The 22,909-nt window shown below is 36.4% G+C and overlaps 1 protein-coding gene across 14 annotated transcripts in view; it reads left to right on the forward strand.

Moving 5' to 3' along the window:
* The window catches only part of PTPRD (protein tyrosine phosphatase receptor type D), a 2,089,263-nt gene that overhangs the window by 1,938,244 nt on the left and 128,110 nt on the right, over positions 1–22,909 (forward strand). For 9 of the 14 annotated variants that reach the window (XM_054689298.1, XM_054689299.1, XM_054689291.1 and 6 more), the window contains 3 exons: positions 5,642–5,732; positions 11,947–12,156; positions 18,934–19,094. In XM_054689298.1, the coding sequence (XP_054545273.1) occupies positions 5,642–5,732; positions 11,947–12,156; positions 18,934–19,094 (462 nt within the window). The remainder of the gene's footprint in view (positions 1–5,641; positions 5,733–11,946; positions 12,157–18,933; positions 19,095–22,909) is intronic. The other 5 variants (XM_037494316.2, XM_054689292.1, XM_054689294.1 and 2 more) reach the window with 1 other exon arrangement.

Raw genomic sequence — 22,909 nt, forward strand, 5'->3', positions numbered from 1 at the left:
ATAATAGCTACCATTCCACTCTTCTTATCTAAATCATATTCCCTTTCTTAATATCTTGTGACCGTAGAACAAGGGTTACTACTATGCTAATAAAAAAATGAATATTTGCAGTGAGGAGTTATATTTTCTATAGAATTTAAGCATGTCATTCCTGGTTTGAAGAAAGCAGAAAGGACTTGATGAGATTAAGATTAAGATTAAGTTGGAAGTTCTGATGGAAGACAAGGGCTTCCAGGTGTTTTGAGGGACTGATGTTAAGAGTCATAGTCCCCAAGGGTCACCTACTTCACCCACTTCCATTTTTCAGTGGGAAAGGAACTCAGTGGTGAAATGGCAGGGTTAGACATATTTAATTAGAGTCTATATACAAATGCTTTAGCTATGTACATCTAGGTATATAAACATGTCAGAGTATAAGAAAATTATTAACTAAAATTGGTTCATTAAGACCACATAATAGAGGTATAATTGTTTAAACTGAGAGATGACAGGAGGATTCAGATAGGAAATAGAAAGTTGTTATTTCAGAATACAGAGGAGTTCACTGTTGACGTCTGGGAGGGACAATAAGTTTTAGACATGTGGGACAGAGTAATCAGGATTTAGTGACAGGATGGACCAAAGTCAATTCTAGAAACTGAAGATTCATCAGGATGCGTAACTCAGAGAGTGTCGACAGATTCAAGCAAGATTTCACTGAGTCTTATACCTAAGATATTTATCCTGAGAGAAAGGAGGATCTGAATTTTTTTTTTAATGTAAATGTTACACATGGATGGAGCTGGAAGGGATTATGCTCAGCGAAATAAGCCAGAAAGAAAACAAAAGATATTGGGTGGTTTCACTTATAGGAGGAAGGTAGAGGAACCAAATAAAGGATCAGGAAAAAAAAATAACTATAATAAAGTAAAAAATCAAAATCAACAGGCAAGCATAGACCAGAGATATTCTGTAGGGGAGGAGAAGGGAGAGGGAAGAGGACAAGGGTGGGAAGAGCACAAGGGACTATCGTGATGGTGCACGGGTGAATTGGTGGTGGGAATGTCACGGGAAATCACACATTGTACAGAAATGAAGGATGATGTAATATAAAAAATAAATGTAAATATTACAATTTTTTTTCTATTGCAAAATTTTAGAGACTGGACTAAAGGGGGATAAACTCAGTGGAGAGAGAAAGTTATGAGATAAAAATGGTAACATTAATCTGAAGAGATGTGAACTATACCCCTAAATCATACATGCTGTCTGCATCAATAAAAACATCCAAGTAATATAAAATAAATAAAGCAGTCCAGACTTGAGACATTAGAATGACGCCAGCATGGTGGCAATAGAAATAGAGAGAAGCAATACACTAGAGATAGAGTTAGGAAATAATAGGATATGTGGTAGATTTGCTATGAGAGAGGGAAAGAATAAAAAGAATGTCAGTAATACCAAGTTTTATGGCATAAAAGGGATTGGAGAGCAGTTTTGGAGGAGGCTTATTGTTTTAATCACAGCAAATTTGAAGTACTTTTGTGGAATACAGGTGGAGACATAAAGTTGAAACTGGATGAAACTGTGTTGTTCAGAGGAGCATCTGGGGCTAAAAACACGAATCTAAAATTCACTGGTATCTCGGTGATAAATGCTGCCAAGTTGGAATGAGATCACCTAGGAAAGAGAGAGGGAGTGAAGAGCAGTCCCTGGATAGCGGCCTGAGGATCTCCACCGTTCATTTGGTCAGTTGCAGAAAATAAATCCTGCTAAGGAAATAGGGCATTGTGGTGTGAGGTGTAAGAAGAAGACCTGGAGAGCTGGATACTGAGAAAGGGCTCATGGGATTTCAGCGCATGAGGTGTGGTTTCTTAGAAACACTGTCAGATTCTGTGAAGGCACCAAGTCAAGAAGAGGGGAGTCAAACATTCTGTTGATGCAGTGTTATCAAGGTCACTGGGGACCATGGCAAAAGTGTTCAGGTGAGTGGATGAGACTGGAGCCTAGAACATAGTTGGCTGCCAAGTGAAGGAAAGTGAAGAAACAAAGAAGATGTGTGGTTGAAAGCTAATGACAGGGCCTCCCCGGTGGCGCAGCGGTTGAGCGCTGGGTTGCGAAGCTGCCCGCAGCCTCTGCAGTGCCGGTTCGATCCCCGGCTGCTCCCTGGCCACCGGAGCAGGGTCCCGCATGGTGCGCAGACCTCTCCTGCCGCCCGCTGCTCCCCTCAGCAGTGTACTTCGGTCCTTCTGCCTGCTCTGCTCCCTGCTCTGGCTCTGTGTATTCTCTCACCCTCCCGCGCTTCTGACTGTACCCAGTGCTTGTATAATTAAATAAAAAAAAAAAATAATGACAGAATCCAATGGGAAGAGAGGGGTGTGGATCCAGTAAACTTTCTAAGAGAGTGAGATAATGGAATCAATTTAAGAAAGAGTGATTGTGCTTAAAAAAGTAGAGCCAGCCCTTCTCTTCCAAAATGCAGGACGATGGTTTACATGCAGGTATAGGTGGTGGTGTAACTTGGTAAATTGGAAATAAAGGAATTGTCTGAATTTTTAAATTTTTCTTTGTATTTAAGTGATAAAGACATCTTCTAGGAGGAGGCCTACAAGGTTTGTGGCCAAGACAGAAAGTTTGAGAAAGTTACTGTGTGAAGTGGAAAGACTAGATAACTGGAAAAGTCTGGTAGGATTGTCAGACAGTGCTGAAGGCCTGTTTAAGTTTTTTGATCATGAATTCAGAGTGTCATTTTGTCTTGTGCATTGTTTCTCAAACTGTGTTCAACCCCTTGAGTTTATTTGGGTACAAAAGGAAAAGGCAATCATACATTTCAGCGGAGGCGGAGTGGAGGCTGTGGGCTATGGAGTGGTATACTTCAAACATTTTAGAAAGGCAGCCTGTGTGGTTCATGGAGGACCTGAGAAATAGCCACCAAATAGGATTATCAAGGAAAAGGTAGTTTTCAGGAAAAACAAAGGCTTGAGAATCAACAAAGCCATAACTGCATAGAACACATTTGAAATATGTGGCTTTAGACCCAGACAAGATTGTATAGAGCAGAGTTCCAAATTCCAAGTGCCCCGTTTCTTGCCACAGTAAATGCTGCTTTGAAGCTGGCTCCATTTTAGCTATTCTAGATGAATGCATTAGAGATCAGTGGAAAGAAAAATTTATAGATATCTGGCCACCCTGTTAATTAATTGCTGCGGGGGTGGCTATTCAATTCTTATCCAGGCCACAAAGTAAAATGATTAGTTGGGGAGTGCTGTAAAAGAAAGAACAAATTCTTTTTTCATGTAAGAGCATGGCAACTCAAAATGTGAAAGCAGAAGACAAATTAATAGAATTCATCAGCTTACTCTTGATTTACAAGATTATGAGAGGATAGTGGGAGCTCGCTGATAACGTGTAGTATCATTACTTCAGGTGCAGAGAAGTTGTTCTGCCTTTGTGCAGTTGGTACTGAAAAGCAAGAGGTTCCTTGACAAGTGTGTTTATCAAGTACATCTGCAGTGTTATTTTGTACGCTCAGTTGCAGCCCCTGTCATGTTTCTCCATGCTCATTTAACATGATGGACTTATTTGGCAAATCCTTCAGGTGGTAGGAGGACAGGAAGAGGAGGAAGCTTACTTTGGATCATGAAATAAAAGATATTGGCCGCTCTCTCACACACAAAACTTTTCCTTCTTCTCTCCCACCCTGATCGTCATGATTATTGGTAGTAGAAAAAATGAGTGGCTGGGTGATGTGTTCCTGTGAGTCTGTTGATTAGCTGCTCAGAGCACCGTGGGTAGAGGGTTCTACCAGAATTTAGAGCAGCACCACCAAACAAATGCAATGAGAGCCAAACGTGAAATGCTGCATTTTCTAGCAGCTGCCTTAGAAGTATAGAAAAATAGGTGGACATAATTTTAATAACCTTTTACTTAACCTAGTATGTCCAGAATGTTATTTTAATGCATAATCATTGTTTGTAAAAATACTGAGATATTTTACATTCATGGTTCCTGCTGCGTCTTTAAAATCCAGTGGCTTTTACATTTAGAGCACGTCAGTTCAGACTTGCTACATTTCATGTGCTTCATTGCCATGAGGTGGCTAGAGGCTGCCATCCAGGACAGTCCTGCCCTAGACTGTATTGATGGAAAGAGAGTTCTTTATCATGGGTTTACTGAGTTTATTACAAGCATTACTTTGAGATAATTAGAAAGAGACCTTCCTGCCATGAGATTGGTCTCTGTGATCCAGTGTGATAGAAAATTGATCGCCTCTGTCCCCTCACCCCCACATCCCTCATCCTCTCATCCCTCTCCCCTTTCCTTCTAAAAATGTGTATTCATTTTCATTATTAGTGTATGGAATCTTTAAAAAGCTACCATATCATGCAGAGTAAATGAAACAGAAAGAGGCAGACCTTTCAAGGTTAAAATGCACACAAGTGGGTATCCTCTTACTTTCTCTGTAACTTGAATAGCTAATCTCTCTGGATTTGTTTTTTTTGTCAATCACCTTATGGGATTGTAGAGAGAACAAAGCATGATTATGCATTTAACATAATAACTAAGAAAGAAGAAATGATTGACATTTCAGCTGTTTTTTTAATATACCTAAGTTCAAAGTCCTTGTATAATGATCACCTAAGATCAGTCTGTGAGTAGAGTCCCTAACCATGAATATATGAGCAGAGCATATATGGAAGTTACAAAACAATTTAACAAGTAATCCCTATATACTTATGGACAGGACCATTTATATATTATATTGTAGTTGACTGTCATCTAGGTAAATTGCATGGTTTTCATTTTTTATACAAATAAAATGTATTATAGGATTTTATAAACAAAATTACTATTAACATAATATAGGCATTTGTTTAAGCTAAAAGTAATTTTATTATATTGAATTTATTTTAATGGATTTCCTTTTTTGAAAATAAAATATTGCAAGATCCTGCAGGGCTGCAGTCTCCATCTGTGAGAACTGCAATTACAACTGTGTTACAAGGCATGGAGGGACTGAATGCAAAGTTTGTGGCTTTGTGTGCAATAAATACTTTTGGTAGCAAATGCAAGTTTTATTTGTATAAGCATAATGGAACCGCCAAAAGTGTTCTTATTACAAAGGTTTCTGGGAGTTTTAACAAGCAGTAACCATGAATGCATGTTATGGAAAATAATGTTTACCTGCATTTGATAAAGTTTTTAGAATTTTTAAATGCGATCGTGATGGAAAACTACTTATTTCCCAACACGAAGTAAGCACTTGATATAAATATTTCATATCTTATGAAAGTATCCTCTTATAAATAGATAACACAGCAAATACTTAGTTCAGCAGTTTGTGCTGGTAGATTTCAATATACAATCCTTGTATGTGTCCAGCACCAGGATCCTAGGAAACTATTTCTGCTCTATTTATGATACCTAATAAAGAACAGTCAACCATGGTGATATTACCATACAAGATCATTAAAGTCACACATAAATGTCTTCCCATGTGGTTTTTAAAATTGAACAAACAGGTGGTTGTCATTGATGGACAAGTAGTTCCACATCCATAATTTGCCTTCAGTCTCAATCACTGGTCTGTAGGAGATTGAGGAAGCGTCTATTTTTTCTTCCTGCTAACTAATCTTATTTTTGTCTCTCTATTCTTGTACAGAGGTTACTACATAATAATTGTGCCTTTGAAGAAATCTCGTGGGAAATTTATCAAGCCATGGGAGAGTCCAGATGAGATGGAATTAGATGAGGTAACTATGTCTTTCTTGACTGTGTCTTTCAGTAGTTATTTAATTTATTAAATGACTTCCTCCTCTCTGGAGGTGTTCCATAACTAATCCAGTGGCTGACTTGTGTGTGGTATACATGGCTCTCTGGTGGGATGGTTCAGTTCTATGCTCATAATATCCTTTATGGAGTTTACAACAGTCAACTTTTTAATTAAAAGACAGTAAGCAGTAATAAAGCTCACAACTGTCTAATCTTTGTTGGCACTAATATTTTGCCCCTTGCAACACAGGATGCAGAGGTGTGGAAAGTGAAGTGAATTGTCAGCAAAGCCTCACTATTTTTTTTAAATAAATTTTATTTTTATATTCCCCATACAATTGCAATCCCCTTATTTTGACCCCAACCCCTCCCCTCCCCACCCCCCACCACCCATAGAGTGTCTCTGGTTCATAGTTGTTTGTTGATTTTGATTTTCACTTTCTTATAGTTATTCATTTTCCTGGTCCCTTATTTAAGTTTTCTAGATTCCTGCTATGAGTGAGACCATCCGGTATTTTTCTTTTTCTTTCTGGCTTATTTCGCTGAGCATGATCCCTTCCAGCACCATCCATGTTGCTGCAAATTGCATGTGTTTATCTTTTTTGAATGCTGAGTAATATTCCATGGTGTATATGTACCACATCTTCTTGATCCATTCATCTATTTTTGGGCATTTGGTTGTTTCCAAAGCTTAGCTATTGTAAACAGTGCTGCTATAAACATAGGGGTGCAGGTGCTCTTTGGAATTGATGTTTCTGTGTCCTTTGGGTAAATACCTAGGAGTGGAATTGCTGGATCATGTGGAAGCTCTATGTTTAGTAGGTCAAGAAATCTCCACACAGCTCTCCATAGTGGTTGGACCAGTTTGCGCTCCCACCAACAGTGCAGGAGAGTTCCTTTTTCTCCACATCCTCGCCAACATTTGTTGTTGCTAGTTTTTTTTAATATGTGCCATTCTCACTGGTGTAAGATGGTATCTCATGGTAGTTTTGATTTGCATTTCCCTGATTACAAGTGATGTTGAACATTTTTTCATATGCCTGTTGGCCATTTGCATTTCCTCTTCAGAGAAGTTTCTTTTTAGCTCTTCTGCCCATTATTTTTTGACTGGATTATTTTCTTCGTGTTGAGTCTCATCAGCTCTTTGCAGATTTTTGTGATCAGTCCTTTATCATTAGTGTTGTGTGCAAAAATGTTCGCCCAGCTCGTGGGGTTTCTCTTTGTTTTTGTTATTGTCTCTTTTGCTGGGCAGAAGCTCTTTAATTTGATATAGTCCCAGCTGTTTATCTTTGCCTTCACTATCACTGCAGCAAAGCCTCACTATTGTGATGAATTTGAAGGTCCAGGTACAACAGTAGCAAGGCTGTTTCAAATGCTCAACTGCCTTTTGCACCAGAATTCAAACTTTGACTTATCTGCGTTCTTCTCCAGTTGCTCACTGGAGAATGCACTTAACAGCAAGGGAAAAATAAAACATATCACAAAATGTTGAGCCAAGTGAGAAATATCGAACAAAAGACAGAGCAAGTACCAAATAGGATGATTTTAGTTTTTAAAATCTTACATTTGAAGTGATATTGTTTTCGGAAAAAAAAAAAAAAACATTTTGAAAGTTAGGACATAATATAAAAACTAAGGTCCAACTAGTGCAAAGTTCTATTTAAAAAAGAAAAAATATCAAAAATGTTACACCAGATCCCCAGAGATCCACAACTAGTTAATGGCTGACATTCACATATTTAAATACAGAACCTTGTTATTTTAACACATGTTCTTTTGTCCTTTTGAATCTAGATAGCAAATAAAAGGCCCCCACATGTGGACATATGAGATTTTAATTTATTGAGTTTATTTACAAAATACATTAAATCTTATAGTCCAATCTGCTATTTCTATATGCTTTCTCTCTACCTCAAAATTAGTTCAAATACAACAAAGAAAAGCAGAAATTCACTATCTGCATACCAGGAAAGTGATGTTTATTCCATTCGTGTCTGAACTAAGAGGACTATGATTTTACAGATAAAGACTATTTGCTTCTTTGGGGAGACTTATGTCATCTCTAGGAGTATGGCTCATATCACCCACTTTACTCTTCTGAATGAAAGGACCACGTTCAGAAGGGAGGTTAAGTTCAAGGTTATGACTGTGATTATGTGTCATTGTTTAGTGATTAGATGAGCATTGGAGGGGTATAAAATCAGACACCATTTCAATAAAGTTTTCAAATAATTTGTTATAAGGGTACTATTTTTCTGTTAATAATAAAGAAACAAGAACAATATTCTATGGTATTTGGAGAATTGTAAACCTTCATTTGAAGATGCAAAATGATCAGCAAGCCTTTTGTTAACATTTTGAAGTAAGGCCTGATTTTACTTGCAGCTGACTAATCAGTTAATCCTAAAATATTCTTTATTATTTGAATAAGTTCTCAGCTGATTTACAGAATTCAGTTGGAAGTGCATTTAAAATGCAAAGTCAACTTGTAGAATCTGTGTGTCTCTCTGTTTTTTTTTTTTAAACTGTTGTCAAGGAAATAAAGTCAAAACCCAAACAACATTAGATACTTTTTAAATAATAAGGTTTCCTTAGAAATTGAGCCATTTGACAGAAATGGGAAGCTGACTGTCTTTTACAGCCAGGTTTTAACCTCCAAAATGTTCAGCAGTGCTAATAGATTAAAGTATAGAGCTATATGACATTGAACTTTCTTGCAATTAAATGTTATGGGTCTGTGCTGCTCATTCCCATAACAAAGGGTCATTTTAATCATCACACAAGTTGTGGTGCATTAATCTGTATAATAGTTTGATAAAGAATATTTATTAATTCAAAAATTTTAGGTCAGGATGGGTTGCTTCCCACTTTTCTTACTGATATAATTGAGACCACATTGTAGAATTAATGGTGGAAGAAATAAGATATGCATTGACTGGAAAATGAAAATTATTTCTGATAAAAACCTAAACCCCTTCATATGTCTCCTAGAATTGCCTCCAATCCATCTTGTAACCATTGTGGAGGAGAACAGTTGAAAGTAGTCTGTGGCCTTCCCTTATGCTTACTCAGCCTGTTCCTGAACTCTGCAGACAGGTTGCTTTTTTATTCCTCTACAGCAGATAATAAAAGCATTGTAGTAATTTTATCTTTAGCTTTGCACTTCCAGGTTTGACATAGCAGCATTCCTCCCTTAAGTATATTTGACCAAGTGATTTTTTTAGAAAGGCCTATAATTCAAATATGTGGAACCGTACCATCCAACAGATTGGTAGCCGGAGGGGATTTCCATATGTGTACCTCCATCTAGGCCCATAAAAATGGGAAGAGGCTTTCTAAACTGAGTGGTTCTCAATATTATCTCTTGATTTCCTTTATCCTTTGTCTGGGGATAAGGTTCACATAATAAATTTGTATATTGAAACTTCTGTTGTCAAGGTCAGACTGGACAGAACAGACATTGATAGTCAAAATGAATTTTAGAATGACTTCTAAAATGTTAGTTATATTTAATTCAGGGCAGGTTTTGTAATATATCATAAACTTTTCATCTCATTGTACTTCAAAGGCTTGCTATAAAATACTGCGATGATTTGTGGTTATAACTTTAACATACTGGCTAACTTTGGTGTCATCTGATCACATTTGACCCACTTAAGTCTCATGCAGGAAGTCTCTTCTAGAGATTAGAGCAACATTCAGGCAGAGTTGATACCCCAGGTTTGACCATAATGAATGGCTGCATTGGATCTAAGGAAAACCAAAAAACCCAAATATTTTATACTAACTTACTGCCTCTGAGTCTTCTAAGAAATCCTAGCAAAAGATACTCATGGGATGACAGTAAAATGGATGAATTATGACAATTGCCTACATCTGAAATATGAATAAATTGAAGGTAGGGTTTGATAGGTAGAGTAGAAGAGAGGACACAGTCACATAAGCAACTGATGGTAAATGTTTCTGATTAGCTAAGTTCAAAAAGCTGTTCAGCTCATCTACAGTACATTTGTCCTTCTCAAAGTAATAGGCCATCATTTACTGTATATCAACAGTCACCTTTGTAATGACTTTCCAAGTAGAAGATTATTTGAGATCAGAGCTTTTTAATAACTTGCTAAAAGAATCTAGGACAAAGACTCTAAATACATATTCTTCTGTGTTCATGATAGTAGATGCAAAAATCTAATAATATGTCTACGTGTGGATGAGTTTAAAAATTTAGATTTTCGATTTAGCCAAACTGCTGCATTTGTTTCCCTGATAAAATTAAGTAACCAAAAATATGGTTGGACAAAAAAAAAGGTTGTATGCATAATTTCATTTTGTTTGACCCACTGAATCCAATTATAATTCTCATTTTCTGTTATGCCTAAGTGTCCTTATTTATAAAATGGAGTTAATGGTATACTATCTTACAGGTTTATTATGAGAAGTAAATTAACTTATGTTGAGGCTCTCACAGACAGTACCTAGCACCTACTAGGTGCTTAATCAATGTTAGCTATTGTTATTAGCATCAGTGTTATAAATAAACCTAAATTTGACAACAGGATTGAAAGTCAGGCTAAATTTCTGAACTTGCTCTATTACTATGCAATTGTGGCATGGCTAATCAGTTCCCAAAATTTATCATCAGATGGCCTAACCTGGGTAAACAGTTATGCCCAATCTACTGTGGTTTTAATAGAAGAGTATCCATTTCACGTAAGTTTATGGGCATCTAAAAAATAAAATTTTATAGACAATTTTAGAACATTATGAGTTATATATTTTTCAGCAATATCATGGGCACAGATTGCCTATATACCCAAAGGAGTTTACATTTCTAGGATACAAGTTTGAACCAGCTAAACACAGTTATGACTGTCAGAGCAGAAGAAACTGTAGTGTACCATGAGGGTCCTGATGTGAGGATTTGGTGTTGGCCACCCACACAGTGTGCAGCCATCACTGGTACAGCAACCTGGCCTTCATTATGCTGGTGTCTCATTCTACTAGTTGTCACTGCTTTGTTTTTTGGTTTTTAGGTTTGTTTTTTTTTTTGCTATGTAATTTACATATATAAAAGCAAAAGTAGTAAATAAATTTGCTCTAATGTTTTCATAGTACCCAAATTTTAGCAAGCTTTTACAACAGGGTTTAGTCCAGTTTCCACTTTGTCCTAGGATATATAATCTTTTCTACACAAATAGTGAATCAAAGCCAGAATTCTTTGCAGATAACTACTTCAGTTTTTCTTTACATCAGAAGGTAGCCCAGACTGCTACAAATCTCTTTTGTTCTGTTAAGCCCTATGAAATACCATATTTAATGGGAGAAGATAGAACTAACTTCAATAGCACTTTGAAATCAATAGCCATGAGTTACCATTAACATGAGTTTTTCCTAAGAAAAGGGTGTGTAGAACAGTCGAGTACCCAGGCATCGTTTTCACTTCTTTATTTTTAGAAATATATAAAGGATTTATTTGTACATATATATGTTTATTTTCCTCTGGGTAATAGTAACATTCATTTTTATCTACACTCTGACAAGCTAATTCACCTCTTCAGGTCAATACCACGATACAGGTGAGGATGCATAACCCAAATTGTTAATCAAGGATCCTTGTTAAGCCAGGAACTGTTAAATGAGTGACAGTGTCTACATATGTCACCTAAAAATTGGTCATTAGACTTTCTGCTGATGTGAGGGAACTTGCATCATGTATATTATCTCATTATGAAAAGCAATGCAAAGTGATATTAACCTCTAAAAATTGGTCATCTTTGAAGGTTTAATTGGCTTTATCAAGCTTACTATTTGTTTAATAAGTAGCAATAATAAACCCTACAAGGCAGGATTTTGTGAATCCAGCTAATGTTTTTCCTTAGACAACTTAGAATGCAATCTTGTCCTTTGAGAGTATTTCGCTAGGGTGGACAATAATTGGAGCTACCAGGAAAGGCTCAGATTGCCTTGTGTATTTAGGCTTCACCTTGTAGTAGCAGTTCAGCATCTTACCTTAGCAGAAAGACCCACATATGAAGAAGAAAGAGCAAAGTTTATTGATGCTGACTTGCTGCTTTAAATGTGAGCAAATTATGTTTGGGTGGTTCTCATCCTGGATTAATTTGTCTCATTAAAGCAGTAATAAGTTGGGTTATTGTTGTTTACATTTCTTTTTCTGTCTCTCACTTTCTTCCCTCTAAGCTGCTTAAGGAGATATCTAGGAAACGCAGAAGCATTCGTTATGGGAGAGAAGTTGAATTAAAGCCATATATTGCTGCTCACTTTGATGTGCTTCCCACTGAGTTCACCCTGGGGGATGACAAGCATTACGGTGGATTTACAAACAAGCAACTCCAAAGTGGTCAAGAATATGTCTTCTTTGTGTTAGCAGTGATGGAACATGCAGAGTCTGTAAGTTAATTATGATAGCATCTGTTTTTATGTATCTTATACATTTTTTTTTACCAGAATGTCATCATTTGGAGATATGCAGGTATATTCATCCTAATTATTTCTCATGAGCTGTCATTAACTTAAATGCAGGACCAAACTTCCCACTCTGAACATTGCTCGGTGCACTGTTTGAGATTTTATTATAAACAAAACCTAGGAATTTAGATGGACTTTGAGTGTGTGGCATGCCAAATGGATGGGGTGTGGTGACATGCACACGACAGGAAGATGATGGTCCTCAGTACCCAATTGATGGTCCTCAATGAAGAGCTTCTTCCTCATCCTTTTAAAAAAATCTGTTTTAGAAGAAAACATTGTATAATAACTGATAGGCATCAGCTCATATGATTACAATGGGAACTAATAATTTTAGCAAGTCAGTGTAGAGTATTTCTAGGTACTTGAAAATATTGATTAATGGCAATTATATTTTATTTCCTATAACTTTCAGTGAACTCATTGCTCTCTATCCAGATTCATAGGCAGTGTCTAGGAAAGGCAAGCACAGCCAGCTTCTTTAATTATAGCAATTTACCAGTGACTTTATCAGTGAAAAGCCAAGAAAGTTAGAAAATAATTCAATAAGACAGAGAATTCCTAAGGTACTCTAAATAATGAGTTGTCTTCTTTTATGTAATTCATCTTACTCTTATGTCTTTTTATGCTTCAGTTGCTTTGAATGTTAAAAAAAAAAGAGGAAGAGAATTTGTAAATGGAAAGCAGGGAGGATTTTGATGTGGCAGCTCACATTAACATTTAATATACACATTCTAAACCATATCTTTCTAATAGCACCTAAAACTGACAGGTGTGGCAACTCAGTTGAGCCAGTCACTTCCCATATAAAGAAGTCGTGATCTATCAAAAGATTTCTCCACATCAGGTGTTACCATGTACAGTGGGGTTTCTCTTCAAATGACTGAAGGAATTCCCTCGTGGAAAATCAAAACACAAAGGCTGCCTTTCTGCCTGGTTTACCTTTGTGCACAGAATGTCTTTTGAAAACAATGTGATAGGCTTCCTGGAATTTTAATACACAGATACATGTTCTCTTTCTACTTGAAGGTTTTGAGGCAGACCATGAAGGGACTAGGACGTTGGAAATATCTTTTTAAAAAAAAATGACTTTTAGGTATTTGAAAGTAGTTTTCTTTAAATAGCTTTTGGAGATTTCAGAAAGCATGTTCAGAGCTTGGAGGTCGATTAGAGAATCCAGCAGAAAACAGAAATTTTATCTGATCAAGCAGGCTGATGGTGTCACTGTCAAGGACTCTGTCTACTGGCTCCTGAATTTCACTAGTGTTCAAATGTGTCACTGTTGGGGCCTCCCCTGGTGGCGCAGCAGTTGGTTGCTGGGCTGCGAAGCACTGGTTCTATCCCCGGCCACCAGTAAGGGTCCCACATGGCACAACAGACCTCTCCTGCCACGCCCACTGCTCCCCTCAGCAGTGTATTTCGTCACTCTGCCTGTTCTGTTCCCCACTCTGGTTCAGGTGAATTCTCTCACCCTCCCGTACTTCTGACTGTACCCAGTGCTTATATAAATAAATAAATCTTAAAACAAACAAAAAAATGTGTCACCATTGACGAAGAGTCTGTCCTTTCCCTTAGAGTATCATGTTGTTTTATTATATAATTTAGATTTTTGCCAAAAATATTTTCAATGTTCCTTTTTGCTATTATCTGTCTCAGTATCACTCAAAGTTGACAGCATTTTCTTTATACATGTTACCAGACCAGCCTTAATATTATGGAAGAGATGGGGAATATAAAAATAAAATTTATTATAAAAAAAATAAATAAAAAGTGTTTCAAAATAAGATTTAATTTATGTGTGTGAAAAAAAAAAACAAATAGTATAATGTTATCTGTGGTATATCCTTTTGTAAGTGTCAGATTTTCTTGACTGATTAGTAATAAAGTACTTCAGCACTCCAGGTGTGAACCAATATTTTGCATAGAGAAAATTCCCACCCACTCCAAAAGTAGCTTTCCTTAAATCGTTGCCTCATGTTAAGAATATAGGAGGATTCATTTTAGAGAGTCCAGAGGTCTTATTTTTCCTGTTATCCCCCATACAATGAACAAAGTCTACTTTATATGAGGCTGTATCATCTTATGGTTCCATTTGGTTTTCTTTTTATTATTATTATTTATTTATTTTTAAAAGATTATATAAGCACTGGGGTACAGGCCAGAGGCACAGGAGGGTGAGAGAATTCACCAGAGAGAGTGCAGGGAACAGAACAGGCCGAAGGATCGAAGTACAGTGCTGAGGGGAGCAGCGGGAGAGACAGGAGAGGTCTGCCACACCATGTGGGAATCTCCCTGGCCACTGGGGAATTGAACTGGCAGCACAGAGGCTGTGGACAGCTTCACAGTGCTGTGCTCAACCTGCTGCACCACCGCAGGTTGAGTTTTATTTTTTTAAAGGTGTATAAAAAGCCAAGGTAGAATTGTTTTCTTTTTCACATGTCTCTGTTTCCTGATTTGTGTTGGAAAATTCTGTGCTTTGGGTAAAGCTCTGCTAATATTTCCATCTTGACTAACCACAATTATTGTTTCAAAGACTCTTGGGAAAGAATTCCAAATCACAAATTTTTGCTTACTTTTTTTTCTGCCAATTTGAATGTAACCTGCAAAATGCATAGGGGAAAGCATAAATCAAAACAATCAATTATATGGAATCATGTTCCTTGGTTATTATTTCTTTGCAACTCCTTTGTGTGTGTGTGTGTGTGTGTATTACACATACATATATATATAGATTTATACAAATTTATATTTATATATATTTATACATATATATAGATTTATACAAATTTGTATTTATATATAGATATAGATTTATATATAGATTTATATATATGTATATATACATACACACACACATATGCAGGTTAGAAGGTTAGAAATATACTGGGTTTTTGTATTTTGATGTGTTAGAAAACCTAAAAGAACAGTTAACCTCTTTCCTGGTCACAGGGAAGAAAAAAGGAGGGAAGCATCTATGAGAGCATGTATTCTCCTGGTTGACTACTCAGCTCATTGTATTTATCTTCATAATATAGACCCTAAGCCAACCTTTTTTAAATGAAGATTTTTTTAAATTAAGTGTATTTACTGAACATGCAAAAGTGAGCATATCTTCGCATGTCCTTATAATGTCAGTCATCAGAAAAGAACAACATTTTATTTTACTCAACAGAGATTTGCTGGGAACTCCCTAAGTGCAAAGTTCTGTGCTAAGTACTTAAACAATACAATCTACCTTCCAGAAGGTTAGTTTTATTTTTTAAAGGCATTTGTACAAATAAAAAGCCAAGGTAGAATTGGGTGAATACCATTAAAAAAGGCTAAAAGACAACTTAATTTTTTTAAATTTTTTTATATAAATTTGTGGAATGACTGGTTATTTCTAGGTAAGGAGAGGTAGCTCAACAATGGTAATATTTAAATGGGTCTTAAAGCTTAGATGAATTTTAGAAGCAGGAGGCTGTGGAACTTGTGAGAGGGTTAGAGAATGGTGCATTTGGGGAATAGGAACAAGAAATTTGCTGTCATGAAATGTTGTATGTGGTAAGAATATTTGAAACAAAATTGTGGTGTCTCTTAAGAACAATGCTAAGATGTCTAGATTTTATTTAGGAATCACCAGAGAGAATAGAAGTAGAGTCAACTAAAGAAAGAAAGAACTCTTGATATAGTTTGGGTAAACACGAATGAAAAGTAATGCTCAAAAGAATGGTAAAAAGGTAGATGGACTTGATTATGGATAAGGGTTATTGATAAGATAAACTCAGTTTTTCATTCCCAGATACTGGGAAGATGTGAAAAGTTGACAAGTTAACAGGTATATCTGGGAAAAGGGAAATAGCACAATTTGTGTTTATGCCTGTAGGAATCTCTTGAAACAGTTGAATATGAAGGTCTGGAACTTGGCAGATTTTCTGAGTTTAGGAACTTTAGAGGAAGTAACACACTTAGAAGTTGGTAGTTAATGCTGGGGATGAGCTTGGTAGACAAGGGAGAAAATGAGAGACTAGCAGGAAACACAAGTGAAGAATAATTGCACAGGATGGATTCCAAGGCAGTAAACTCAACAGGATGTGATCACTTGGCAAGATTAGGATGGAACTTGTTGCATAGGGAATTAGGACAGCCAGAGAAGGAGCTGTAAAGAAAATTTGATCAATGGTGACAAATCTGGGAAGTTTATCTTGAAGGGTAAGGATTGCATAATGATAATTAGATTTGACAAATGAATGAATAGGACCAGTGGTGGCCATGGAGTGAGAAGAGATGGCAGTAAGCCACATCGCAGGTGGGACAGCTGGCGGATGTGGATTGGTCACTTATTGGAAAAGGAAAGGACAGGCCCCTAAAAGTGAGCAGAGACAGGCTAAAATAGGATTTTATAAAAATAGTTCATAGACTTCAGTCCATTTCTTCACCAAATTGCTGTTTTCAACTTTGAGGAAAAATAGACAAATATAGAGGGATATATTTGTTGTAGAGCAACCCCGATACAAAACGGGGTGCCTGACTGTGGGTCCTCCTCACCCGCGCGCTTAAAAGGACTTATCAATGCTGTACTGCGGGCACACGTGAAAGGTTAATAAAAGGTTTATTTACAAGGGAAGGGGAAATGAGGAAATGTACAGCTCTGGGAGAAAAGTGGGAGACAAAGTTTTAAATGAGTCCTACCCGATCCGCCGATCAGGAATCCCAAAATGGCACTCTGAGAGCTGGCCGCGAGCCAGGAGCCGTGAAGTCAGGAGGCAAGCGATAGCAAGCCCCCCAAGGCCCATGTGTTTGGTTTTTATACCCCACCTGGCTGCTTAACTCCACCCTCAGGTCCCAGCCACCCTCCCTTTGGTGGTGATGGGATTTGTCTTTCCCAATGTCCTGATGGCTTTAGTCTGGAGTGGGGGTGGAGTCCACAGAGCCTGTATGGGATTATCTCAGGACATCCTTTCCCCCTAACATATTGAAAGTGTACATTGTGGAATGATTACAGCAGTAAAGCTCATATAGTTACCTTTTCCGTAGGGGTGGGATGTGTGAGATTATACTCACCAAGATTACTTACTGAGATTGCTCTCAGCAGCTTTCAAGTATACAATAAAGTATTACCTATTGTCATCATCCTTGGAACTGTCTCTTATCTGAGGTTCTGTACCTTTTGAACCCACATCTCATTTGCTTCTTGTCCCAGTCCCTGGCAATCATTCTTTTCTGTTTCTATGCAATTGACTTTTTCTTTTAAAGAAACTGCATGTAAGTGATATCGTCCTGTGTTTTTTTCTTTTTCTTTTCTCTGTCTAGCTTATGTTGCTTAAAATGATACCCTCCAGATTTATCCATGTTGTCACAAAGGGCAGAATTGTCTTCATTTTTGTGGCAGAATGTATTCCCTGTGTGTATATGTGTGGAGTGTCCATCCATCCATTCACCCATCAAGGAACACTTACATTGTTTCCATGTCTTGACTATTGTTATGCTGCAGTTAAGGTGCTTTTTAGAGTATCTCATTGAGATACTGATTTTATTTCCTTTGGATATATATTCCCGGTAGAACTGCTAGGCTGTATGGTAGTTCTATTTCTAATTTTTTTAAATTACTTTTGCATAGATGAACTGGGGTGTAGACCAAAGGTGTGGGGGTGAGAAGATTCACCAGAGACAGGGTGGAGAGCAGAACAGGCAGATTTACTGAAATATACTGCTAAGGGAAGCAGCAGATGAGACAGGAGAGGTCTGCTGTGGTGTGGGTTAGCTCTCTGGGCCAAGATCAAACTCAGGCTCTAGGGGTGATAACACTGAGACTTAACCCCCTAGGCCAGCAGGGAGGCTCTATGTATAATTTTTTGAGAAACTTCTGTTTTCCTTAATGGCTTTACCAATTTGCATTCCTTTTCTCTGTATCAGTTATCTATTAGAAATCAGCATTCTAACCTCTGAGCAATAACTGTAATAAAATTAAATGGGTGCATCTAAATCTTTTTCAGTCATACAATTTCTATATTCTAGAAACCACATCATGAATTCCATACATGTTGAATTTATGATTTGAGCATTAGGCATCTCTTCTCAAGTTGTAGATTTTGTTTGTCCATTGTTTAGCATGTTTTTAACTAATGTATGTCATAAAGGACTATTTACAGAATTTAACATTTAGCTGCATGCTGACATTTTGCTCCATAAATGTTTACTTTTAAAATGTGTTCATTCTTAACTGAGTGATAATGATTTGTGGGTTGGAACTATAGTGTTTCTCTTTATTTTGGCATAGCACTTAACACATTGACATAATATAAGTGCTCAATGAATATTTTGTGACTGTTGATTATTTCTAATTTAGACATCATAAGATCATGTAATATGCCATATATAGATACCATAAAAAAGTATCTGTAGAGTGATTTTTACCATCAAAAATGATTTTATTATAAAAGATTTCATCCTGTAAAGATATTTAGATGCCTAACCAGATTTTTCCCTTCCTTTTCTCCCTGCTTTCTTTCTTCCTCCCCTCTTCCCTTCTTACCTTCTTTTTCCCTTTCATCCACTTCTCCTTTCTCTGTCCTTCCTTCCCTTCCCCTCTTTTTTTTACTAACATTGTCCCACACACTTATCTTCAAATCTACTACTGAATCTGCATCTTCTAATGCTAAAGATTGGCTCCAGAAAGCCATTATTTTATAACTAATATAGACTCTGTTTTTTTCTCAGAAGATGTATGCAACCAGCCCTTATTCCGACCCTGTTGTATCAATGGATCTGGATCCACAGCCAATTACAGATGAAGAAGAAGGCTTGATCTGGGTTGTAGGGCCTGTCCTTGCGGTGGTCTTTATCATCTGCATTGTCATAGCTATTCTTCTTTACAAAAGGTAGGTTTGCCCAATATTTCTATTGCAGTCATGGGGGTCTTTCTCCCTGGTCTCCCATGATGCTTCTTCCCACAGAAGGACAAAGAGGAAGCTACACTCAGGCTGCATCTGCACTATGTTGAAAGATGAGATCATTCTTCTCTGGTCATTATGAAGTTGATCTTAGCAGAAATACTTCAGTGTAATCTCAGTAATCATCAGGAAAATATTCCCTTAGGGTTAGAACAAAATATAAGGCCTGTGCTATGTAACATCTCATTTAGTTGTGGTACAGATTTTGTTGCCCAATAGGCATGGATCCAGCCTGTATCTTTTGAGCTGCTTTGCATGATGTTTGAGACATTATTATATTCTGAAACAGATAATACCATAGAAGTTTGCCTTGAATTTTTTGGTGACTGATTGCCTGATTTCAACATGTTATTTGAAACATTATTACATATTTGCACATTTGTGTACATTTTGTAAGTCTGTTTCTCAAGAGAGCAAATGTAGCTAAAAATGAAAATTGAAGAAGGAAAAAACAAGAAGAGAACAAAATTTTTCCATTTCTTCTCATCCTTATTCCACATCCGCAATAGTCACATTCTCATTTGTACCCAAAGGGATGTAAGGTACCGTTTTCCTTTTTTAAAAAATGTGACCTCAGTGTTTATACTCACAAGTATCAATCTTAGTGTCTTTGACTATAATTAGGATACAAATAACCCATGCGTACCCCAAATTTTCTCATCTTCCATTCTTTTAAAATCTTATTTCTGCCTCCATTACATATAAGTAATATTTTTCTCACGTGGGTCACTGTCCAGTAAGTTGGGTAGTGATATTAGTAATTCTTTTTCCTTAAATCCTTTCTGAGCTAAAAAATATAATTAAAATATCATAAACTTAAAATTATAAAAATTACATATATTAGTCTCTTTAAAATTTAGAATGATTACATTCTAACTCCCTCAATCATTTTTTGTTCCATTTTCTCAATCCCAATTTTATTTCCCATGCACTTTGATTTATGTTCCCATATTCCATCCTTCAGAATGCTAGTATGAGGATTCTCTTCCCTATACTGCAAAACAGCTTTTCTCTATGTACCTCTCTTCATTTTCCTCATAACTCTGACCTTCAGAGTCAGAGGTTATCTTCATTTTATTCTTGCTTCCATGTTTAATCTTCTAAACTTATGTCTATTAATTCTTTTTCTTGCCCATACAACTTCCTTCACTGGATTTACTTTCATTATTTCTAATGCATTCCTTTGTTATATATGTTCTTCTTATGTTCTGGAATGGCTCTTTTTTCACAAGCTCTTTTCTTGACTCAAAGGAATATCATTTCTCAAGACACTGTTCCTTTGAAAAACTTTCTCTTATGAGCCAGTATTCACTTTTATTCCAGCATGATGAAAGAGTTGCGACAAAAAGAAAAATTAAAGAACGAAGTTCATAACCATAGTCCATTAAATTGCCTATTCTATTTTAGAGTTAGAAAGAATGATGGAAACATCCATCATTATTTTTTCTCCTGATCACTTCCATCACTCAATTATCCACGCCATAGAACAGCTGAAAAATCAAGTGATTAAAGGCCAATATCTCCTGTTAGTTGATGTCTTCAATATTCCCATCCTAGTCCCTACCTTATAAGTGTGTGTGGTGAGGCCTGTTGTATTTGATTTCTCTGGTGAAAGAGGTCAGGTCAGGAAGCAGAAGGACCACGTGATCCCAGAATAACTGCAGTCCTGTGTGGTCCAAGTAGGTACTGGAACCCTTGCTGTCCACATGCTGCTCTGGTTACCAGAAGAGAATGTAGTAATAAAAAATGCAAAATTGGAATTATAATTCTATGCCATATTTATTCAGGTGGTCACATCCTACTGTGACTGATCAGAAATACTTGCTGACAATTGCATTTCTAGATCCTGTCACATGACATTTTGTGATTATTCTAAACAGACAAAATGCTTGCCTTAGTTTTTGTAAGATGTGTTTCATTCAGTTGTATCTGGCTATCATTAAATCATTCCACTTGACAGAGATGAACATGGCCATTGTGAATCAGAAATGTAAATGTTAGGAAATAGGATTATAAAGATTTATAAAGATTATTAAGATTTGTAATCAAGTTTTCCCTATCATTATCTCCATGTAGTTGAAAAAAAATCAACCAGTTACAATTCTCCCAATTCTGCAAAAAGAGGCATCTTATTTAAAGGTTTTATGACTCTGTTAAAATAGTCGCATTTTACTGTGTGCATATGTAAGCATCGTCTAATGCAATTGTTGGAAAATGCACACATCCTCGAATGCTAAGTATATTTAGCTAACCATCTGAAGGCCCATGAAAGTGCTTCTGAAATAGAAATGCTTGCTTCAGCAGTAAAGAACATTCCTGACTTGAAATTCAAGTAGACCCAACAATGTCCTTCTTGATTATCATGAAGCAATTCAAGAGGAAATCTGTAGGCAATGAATAGTGTCTTTTATAACTTGAATTCTGAGTAAAGTTAATTATATAATCCATATTTTAGCCCTCTTTTTATATGCCTTTCAGTTTACACACAGGTTGTTGGTAAAAATCCAGAATTATTATTCAGAATTATTATTTATTATATAATTTCTCTTCCTATATACCTGTGTGCAAATAAAACTGAGTAGAGAATGAGTATAAAATACTTTTGAGTCATTATTGTGATAATGCCATTTATCATAGACACCTGTTTACAAGACTACTTGCATTAGGAATAGATCTGCAACTTTGGATGGCTTATTCATATTAAGAAGTGTATCTTACCCAGCTGTTTGAGGAGATTTTGAGTGTTATTTCTATCAATTATATTAATGTGGAAGTAGTGCACTCTATTGCACTCTATTATGACATTCTATTCATTTGACTTTGTTGTTTAGTAATTTGTAAATCTCTATTACCTTGATAGTAAATAAAAATATGAATCACAGAGATGTTGTAGGGTCTCTAAAATACATTATGAACCATCAGAAAATTAAAATATGTTTGGTAGGTCTTTAGTGTTACAAATAATCTTGCAGGTTTTTTTTTAATTTTGTATTCTAATATATGTATAATGATTTAAAAATGTAAACTATGAAGATAAAATGGTGGCAAGTTTACAAAAGCTCTGGACTAAACTTTAGGAAACCTGGCTTTAAATCCAAACTTTGTGGCTAGCTAGTTATGTGTAGAGTGAGAAAATCATATCAACCCTATTGGGCCCTATTCTTCATTTATAATATATGTGGATAGACTAGGTAATTAAACCATTTTATTAATAATGTGCTATAATCTGAAAACCCCAGACTAAGTAACAGAATCAATACTATATATCAGTTCTGTGTTCAGTGTGTATATGTTTTTAAATATGACTTCAGATTGCCCTTCATTTATATCCCACCACAAGCAAAGTTTTCTTAAAACTAAGGCACACCTTTAGATATTCATCTACACCCCATATCAGTTAACATGTGCAAAGCTTTTCAGTCATTAATCCTAGATCTTCCCAGGAATTCTCTGTATAAAAAAATAAAAATAGAATGTAAACCTGGCTTTATAGAAAAGCATTTCAAGACAGGTGAAGTATTATGTGCTTGGAAAACAAAGAAGATGCGGATTAGGAGGTTGGAAAGATCCAAGGCTCAATGTAGATCACACTAGTGTCCTTGCATAACCCAATGTTGGAAGACATTGTGAAGAGATTGAGTTTCTCCCCACCCCAAGATGCTTATATGAAGGCCATAGGGAAATGTAAATATCAACTTTTCTGAAAACATCATTAGCTGTCTGAGGGCTTTGCTTCTTTACTC

Source organism: Talpa occidentalis, unplaced genomic scaffold (assembly GCF_014898055.3).
Source record: "Talpa occidentalis isolate TD23 unplaced genomic scaffold, MPIMG_talOcc4v2.1 talOcc4.7, whole genome shotgun sequence".
Lineage (NCBI taxonomy): Eukaryota > Metazoa > Chordata > Mammalia > Eulipotyphla > Talpidae > Talpa > Talpa occidentalis.